The 7,613-nt window shown below is 36.1% G+C and overlaps 1 protein-coding gene across 2 annotated transcripts; it reads left to right on the top strand.

The window, feature by feature from the left end:
• The first annotated feature begins 394 nt into the window (after nucleotides 1-394).
• Nucleotides 395-7,563, top strand: plekhb2 (pleckstrin homology domain containing, family B (evectins) member 2). 2 transcript variants are annotated; one of them, XM_066709004.1, is made up of 9 exons: nucleotides 395-502; nucleotides 1,064-1,116; nucleotides 2,507-2,659; nucleotides 3,014-3,116; nucleotides 3,627-3,666; nucleotides 4,352-4,438; nucleotides 4,734-4,848; nucleotides 6,226-6,344; nucleotides 7,014-7,563. In XM_066709004.1, the coding sequence occupies exons 2-9, from the start codon at nucleotides 1,080-1,082 to the stop codon at nucleotides 7,059-7,061; spliced, it is 702 nt and encodes a 233-aa protein (XP_066565101.1). In that variant the 5' UTR covers nucleotides 395-502; nucleotides 1,064-1,079; the 3' UTR covers nucleotides 7,062-7,563. The 2 variants fall into 2 exon arrangements, with proteins under 2 accessions (XP_066565101.1, XP_066565102.1); XM_066709005.1 differs by lacking the exon at nucleotides 7,014-7,563 and having other exon boundaries at nucleotides 396-502; nucleotides 5,748-6,365.
• Nucleotides 7,564-7,613: the final 50 nt, after the last annotated feature.

The following is a 7,613-nucleotide window of genomic DNA, read 5'->3' as shown; positions in this document are numbered from 1 at the left end:
AATGACTAACTTTAGCGAGAGAAGTGCATTTTGGGGTACCGCGAGTCCTCCACGCCATCTGTAAACTTAAAAACTGTAAATTTAAAACGACTATTTTTGATTTTTCTTTTTAATAGTGTCCCCGCTTTTCAGACTACTATGTCTGCGCGCGCGCGCTCTCTCCCTCCCTCCCTGCCTCTCATATATATATATATATATATATATATATATATATATATATATATATATATATATATATATATATATATGTGTGTGTGTGTGTGCGTGTGAGTGTGCGCACAGATTCATAGCCTACATTTTGTTACAAATAATATAGCTGGGGCGCAAGTCCAAATCCCCATACCTTTGCATTTAAACGTCATATTCCAATGGACTACAATTCCCGATACCACTACGTGTGCAATCAGCTGATGCAGTGGTGGTGACGTCATTCAAAACAAACAACGTTAGACTTGTGACTTTATATAAAACGTCGAGAAGAGCCGGGGGACTATAGGCACAGGTATTTATGTTTAAAGCCTTTTTTTGTGGGGGTGATGTTTGTAATTATGTGATGTATTTAAATGTTGTTATGTTAATAATCAAAATCTTGAAATCCAAAGTCATACAGGCAATGCTTTTCTACTCTTCGTGCTGATCATGTTACCTAGCTAGTAGTAGCTGACCCCTGTTACTACAGTTCCCAAATATTCATACGTACAATTAAATTTATTTATTCGAGAAAGCAGGATGTTATTTTTTTTAAGTAAGAAACGAATTCCATTAATTCGATTTCACTGCCAGCTAGCTACAATTCACAATCCACACGTCGGACCAAGTTAACATAATTAACATAACGTAATATTCAAATAAATAATACAATACATTAAATGAGAGCAAAGCAAACTTATTATTGTTTATTGTAAAGCATGTTCTGATTATAATGAAAATATGTTGAAGTCATAAAGGAAGTGATTCAGTTAACTACTTCTATTGTCGTGCTAGGCCGAACAAATAGTTTTCTGTAGGACTACACATTGTATTTTTAAAAGTGTTTAACACTCGGTTTGTTTTTCTCTTGCAGTAACTTATTTGCAGGAATGGCTTATGTTAAAAGCGGATGGCTTCACAGACAAAGTGAGTAAACTGACAATAAACTATAACAATCCAGATTCAAACCAGGAGCAATTACTTTCTGTGTGCCTTGGGCAGTTTACATATTGTCTTTCACGTTTCATGATTATTATTTAGCTTTATTGATTTTTATTGATAATTATATATTTGAACTTAATTTATGAATTTAGAGTCTATAGAAACAACATCCCCATATCTCGTGAGTTTTTGTAAGTTTAATCTTTTCCAAGACTCATATCATTAGTTATCATAATATATACAGAGCAAGAAACTTCGACATATATAATTTGAAAAAGAAAAAAGAAAATCAATATCTTCCTAGTAAATACTGATATTAAATGATCTGAGCAGCTAGAACATGTGTATGTTGTCTAGTGTAACCAATCCCATTTAAAACTGATACAAAGCACTTATCTAAGTATGTATCTATGCCGTCTTTCTTTATTAAAAATCGTCCTAATACAAATTTTCTAAAAATTATTAAGATGCGATCTGGGCAGCAAAGCAGTGTTTCTAATATGCATTTGATTGAATTTGGTGGAATTATACCCAACTTCCCAGTAAGAACCATCCGTGTTATTTATACTTTCTTCTCACTATCCCGCGGCATAAACGGTATACATTATAGCATTTAATTTCTGCAAAATACAGATTTTGTCTGTCTGTTCGTTTTAAAATCGAATAAAGATGTTTAGAATAAATGCAGCACTTTTTTATTTAGTATTTTGTTGTAGTGTCACCTAGTGACTGTTGTATACATTGCACTCAATTATTCCTATCATCAAATCCATATAATTATTATAATCCTATAAAATAACTCCTTCGTCAGTGTCAACCCGTAATTGTCAGAAGTTTAGGTTTCTGCCTAAGTTTAGTAACAGACATATCTACAGACAGAATATTATTATCTTATTAAAACAAGCAACTTTTTGACAATATCTAATATACAGGAAAAGTTTAAAAGGGTTATGGGTAATTAATATATAGTTACATGAATATTTGACCTAATTTCATCATCAGCCGATAAACACGATTTAATAAAGAAGCAAGCATGGTATAACAATTCTATTTAGACATTCAAAGTCTAATATAGAGCACATAAGAAGCTGGCAGACCTATTTATAAATATTGTGAAATAATAGTCCCAGTACTGAAGCAACACTTTGTTGATAAACCTGATGGATGCATTTCTTTCATTCTCAAAGGTATGCTTTTGGAAAGCTTCCCACATCTTTTTGAAATTGTCTGATTTGAATGCATCATTTCTATGTGTGTGGGTTTGATATGGATCAATTGAATATTTTGGCAATTGGAGTCTGGGGAGGTGGTTCATATTTGATTCAGAGGACTCAGTTTTGCATATAAAATATAGTTTTGTTTCTTGTTTCCCAAGGTACCATTTTGCGCAGATGGAAGAAGAACTGGTTTGATCTGTGGTCTGATGGCCGTTTAATCTTCTATGATGACCAGCACCGCAGGGACATGGAGGACAAGATCCATATGAGAGTGGACTGTATCAATATCCGCACTGGAGGCCAGTGTCGAGGTAGACCACCTAGACTAGTAAACCTCAGGGCAGGGAAAGGGCAGTGTCTGTCTTCAGTTTAACCTCGTTGAGCCTAGATAGTGAACTATCCAATGTCAATTGACATTTACAGAAAGGCAAAGATAACAACTCAATAGAGAGAGAACCCTAAACAGAGCTTTCCCACCTTTATTGTCACAATTGCACATATTTTAAACATAATGTATATAAAAATATAATAAACAAAAACAAACTTCTTCTACACAATGCCATATTTAGTCTTCTCTTCATTTGTTATGGAATGCAACTTTATGCATTCTTATTGATACTAAGACAGCATGCAGTCTGACTTTCACAGCTTCTCTCTGTCTTCAGACTATACCCCACCAGAGGGCAGAAGCCGAGACTCTTTGCTGCAGCTAGTGTGCAGAGAAGGCAGGACCATCAACCTTTGTGCAGAAAGTGCAGACGACGCCTTGTAAGTCGGACAAAATCCTTCCATTATAACAGATTCAACCTACTACCTCAAATAGTATGAAATGGACGTCTTTTTAAATGTAAGAGTTTACGGTGATGTATAAAACCCGCTTGATTGGGCATCTCCAGGATCAAAGTTATAGAAGCCTGCCTGAGCCTAATCCTAACATGTTTTGTTTATTTCAATTAAATTACCTGTATTTTAAGGAAGAGTTTGAAAACCTGAACTCAAGTATACCACCCTATATTATGCAGTCAGGTTGGCAAGTATGCAGGCCTATTGCCAAATTAAGCCTTTCTATACTGCTAAAAGTGCCGCACATAGCTTCTTAGTGTCCCCAATGCCATACTGAGCACATGGCAACAAAGGTTTTTCCTTTTTTAGCAGTTCTGCGGACTTCAGGACTACAGACAGGTTGCTATGGCAGGTGGATTAACTGTTTTAGACAGGAATGCAGGGGAAATGGATACTGCTTAATAGTGATGCTTCATCGGTCTTTGTCTATTGCAGGGCTTGGTCAATGGCCCTGCAGGATGCCAGAGTAAATACGGTGAGTATGTTTTGCAGAGCTGTATATCTTACTGGGTTATGATCATTTATAGAGTTCAAAAGCAATCCCCTCTCCCCTTTGGGGAGTGTTAAAAGGGGAATAAACTTGTCTTGAGATAGCCGTTGGTTCAAAGTGAATATTTAATGCCATTTTTTTTCTTAACTGGAGGAATAAGGAGATGTAAGCAGGGAATGAAGAACAATTACCACTGCACAATTACAACTGTTAAACATCACGATGCCTCAGTACTGCATGCCATTTAATAAAAACATCTGCTATTTTGAGGTTGTGTTTTCTTGTAGCACAAAGATATGTTGACTGTGATATTTCCTTGGAAACACAGACTCCCTGGGATATATATCAGAAACCATTTTAAATGCTCAAAACCCTTTCTGTAATCACATTTCCCTTCTGCCCTCTGTTCTGAATAGCTCTCTTGGATTTTTTCTGGGAGACCTGTACAAAATTATTCTCCCCTGTAATTTAGTTTTATAGCACTACTAACCTTCATCTCTAGTTGCATTTCTAAGTAATTTTAAATATTTCTATGCTGAATAAAACTGTTTATAGAGAAATTGTGTAGTTTATAGGCACAACATGAAAAGGTTTAAATTATATATTTAACATTTATTTTATGGAATAGGTGACAATGTGACAGATAACTACTTTTAATTTCTCTCCTTAGGTCACAAATCCTCCTCAGGTTGGCTTGTCAGAAGCAGCCATGGCCACAGCTCCTCCCCCCTATGCAGAATATGCTCCTTCTCCACAGGTAAATATGGGCATTTGTGTACATAGTACATGACAGTCTGCTACATATTAATTTGTGGTGGGCTTGTAATGTAACATTAGTCTCTACTGGTTTCACAGAATCTGAACAGCATTGCAAGACTGCTCTTTAAAATTAACATTAGGAAATCAGATCTTAATGTGAATTAGGAGCCGTGACAACAGCCTGTTGACTCATTGAAAAGATGTCTTGTCAAAAAAGAAATGCAATCCGCTGCAAGATTTATGGCTTAAAAACAATACAAAGTTGGTTAATTTAGTGCCTTGGATTTTTGCAGGTTTTTAACTATGATCATCATGGGAATTACGGCCAACCACCTCCTCCTGGGTCACAGATTGTGTATGCGTCTAATGGACAGCCCTACGCCGTTGCTTATCCCTACCAATACCCAGGTAAAATAGTTTAGATATTTTCATACTCTTTTAATATGGCCCTGATCAACTCAACTCATGGCCACTGACACAGTCCATGTCTGCACTGTCAGAACATCCACTTGTCTTCATGCTGTGAGTCCCCAGTGTAAACAATAGAGCCAAAGCATTATATTGAGGAACAATGCAGCTCTCTCTGGTATTAAAGCAGTGCTCACAGACACTTGGTAAGTCACAGTGGTTGCTGTTCTGTGGCAAGCTAAGGAAACCCTGTTCAAATTCAAGCTGACCCCGGTGGGAAACCCTGGTCGCAGTTGGCTGTGATATAGTGAACCAGTTCTGTCTGGAATATAGGGCTCAACCTGAATTTACTGGTTGACCCTATCTGGAACCAGATTTATGTTTGATATTAACAATATATGATTGGCTTTAGTCTTTGGAATTAAATATTTCTGAACTATAACCCTTTTAGTGCTGAACAGGAGGCCTGTAGCAGAGAGGGAGATTGTTAATATTAAAGGATTGCTGTCATAGTGCCATCTTTATACCCAGCTGTTACTTGTTCCCATTTCTTGTCTTCATGCCTCAATTTTATATGCTATAGGAAAGCAGTAATTTGGGTCTTGGGAAGGGCAGAGCTTTTTTCTGTGTGTGTAATAAAATAAGTACATTCTATGCCAATACTGTGAATCCTAGTGTATAACACAGGAAAGCATAAATACATAGCTCTCCTCTTCACAGTTGAAAAGAAGATGATCTGAAAATCATGCATGGTTATCGTAACTAAGCAGAGATTTGAATGGAAAAAGTGAATGCAGAATTCATCTCAGCACACTTCTAACTGATACCACTGTATTCATAAATGGGGGGAAAAAACTGAAATGGAATCTCCAAGGCAGTTTGATGTGAATGTTTTCCAGGCCCTTACCCCGCCCCTGGAGTGAATCAGGTCGTGGTCCGTGAGCGTTACCGCGATGACAACGGAGATGTGGCACTGGGCATGCTCGCAGGGGCAGCGACTGGCATGGCCCTGGGGTCTCTCTTCTGGGTGTTTTAGCTTCACTGTCAGCTCCCCCCGGCTGTAAACCACAGAGGCATTGTATTTGTGATGTACAAGTGATCTCCTTTTGTCAGTGACTGCACACTTACCAAAGCCTTTATTTTAAAAACACTAGCACTTTCTAGTAGTATGTGATTCACTGCTTTAGCTAGAGATTCTGTGAATGTACTGAAGATGAAAAAGAAAGGGAACATATTACCAAGTTAATCACACTTGTCTGATATTAACAAAATTACCATTATGTGATTAGTTTTTTCTTTGTAGTTCAATTGATTTTTGTTTCTGTTTGTGGATTTCAGTTTGTTGTGTGTTTATTTAATTTTATTTGTCTTGTGTAGGAACTCCTTGCTTCAAACAAGAAAGTTGCATTTCTGCGTTGTGCATGCACTGTACACTCCACTTATTTATTTACAGAAGGCCAGCGTATATTTTTTACATTTTATTTTGGTTCTTGTCGGTAAGTGTTTCAAGTTAATTCAGTGTTTGTACTCTTTAATAAAAATATGGCGGTTTGCTACATAAAATTTTGAATTGGTAAGATGTTAAGGGTATAGTTTTGGAGAAATAATGAAGTAGTTCACTGGATGTCTTCTGCAATGACCAGTGTCCTATGTTGAAAGTTGTAGCAGTATATATATTTTTTCTATTCCTAAACCTTTCAAGTATTTAAATCCAGCACTTCTACAAAGCATGGCCTTTTATTTAATTTATATATATATATATATATATATATATATATATATATATATATATATATAAAAATACAATGGTGACTACTCATCCTATAGATGGTCTTCAGAGTGTGCCCAGTTGTGTGGCTTTTGTAACCTGCACTTAATATGAACTGATAAAGGGTTACATATTGGTCTTGCTTTTTTCATTCATGGTAGGGTTTAATTAACTTAATTAACACTGTTTTCCAGATACTGGAAATTAATTGGTGTTAGTTTCATAATGTGGTCCTGCATTGCCTGTATCATTTCCTTTTCATTACAGAAATAATCATATTGTCTAATTAGCCTTTCTGATTTTAAGCTAAGTAGAATACCTCTCCTTAAGGATTTTGCCTTGATTTTCTTAAACAAAACTTTTTTTTTTTTTTTTTTGTTCTCCCCCCCCCCCCCAGCTTTGTCCTATTGCAGTGTTCGTATGCCTCGGTGAAACTTGCTGTTAAGAGATTAGGCAGCCGTGTATCAGAATAATTAGTAATGCACATGTATCCTTCCTTGCAGAGCAAAGCAAAATAATTGATGTTCTGTAATTTAGTTTGGTTTCAAATCACTGATTAATGAAACTCATTGAGCTCCTGCCACAAAGTATACAAAAACACAGCTCTCGACAAATCGGATGGGGAAATAAATATTAAAATAAATATGAGTTGCAGATGGAATAACCAATGACTAATTCGCTCTTAGGCTTTTCCCTTTATTATAATGATTTGCATGATGTCCTCCAGCCAATTTCTTTATTATGATCTATAAAACACCTTTTCCTGTTAACTTCCCAGGTTGTGCTATGTGGAAGAAGGTTATATTGTGTTAAATGTGTTATTATTAATTTATTTTTAGTTTAGATTTGTTACAGGTGTGCTAAAGCAGGGACTTCAGGAGTCTGGTATTTCGTTATTTTAAAATGTTGTACAAATCTACACTCTTGTCAATAAAGAAAGGAAAATATTTTTGGAGGTTGTCCTTTTTGTTTTTGTTAGGAGTATGTTTTGGTAACA

This window comes from Amia ocellicauda, chromosome 7 (genome assembly GCF_036373705.1).
Source record: "Amia ocellicauda isolate fAmiCal2 chromosome 7, fAmiCal2.hap1, whole genome shotgun sequence".
Classification (NCBI taxonomy): domain Eukaryota; kingdom Metazoa; phylum Chordata; class Actinopteri; order Amiiformes; family Amiidae; genus Amia; species Amia ocellicauda.
This window is presented reverse-complemented; position numbering and strand designations above follow the sequence as displayed.

What these genes read in the sequence shown, in the direction of transcription:
- plekhb2 (XM_066709004.1), top strand. Translation starts at nt 1,080, where the DNA reads ATGGCTTATGTTAAAAGCGGATGGCTTCACAGACAAA. An exon ending in GAAAGTGCAGACGACGCCTT is followed by an intron (nt 3,117 to 3,626) that starts GTAAGTCGGACA and finishes TGTCTATTGCAG; the next exon opens with GGCTTGGTCAATGGCCCTGC. An exon ending in TTATCCCTACCAATACCCAG is followed by an intron (nt 4,849 to 6,225) that starts GTAAAATAGTTT and finishes TGTCTTGTGTAG; the next exon opens with GAACTCCTTGCTTCAAACAA.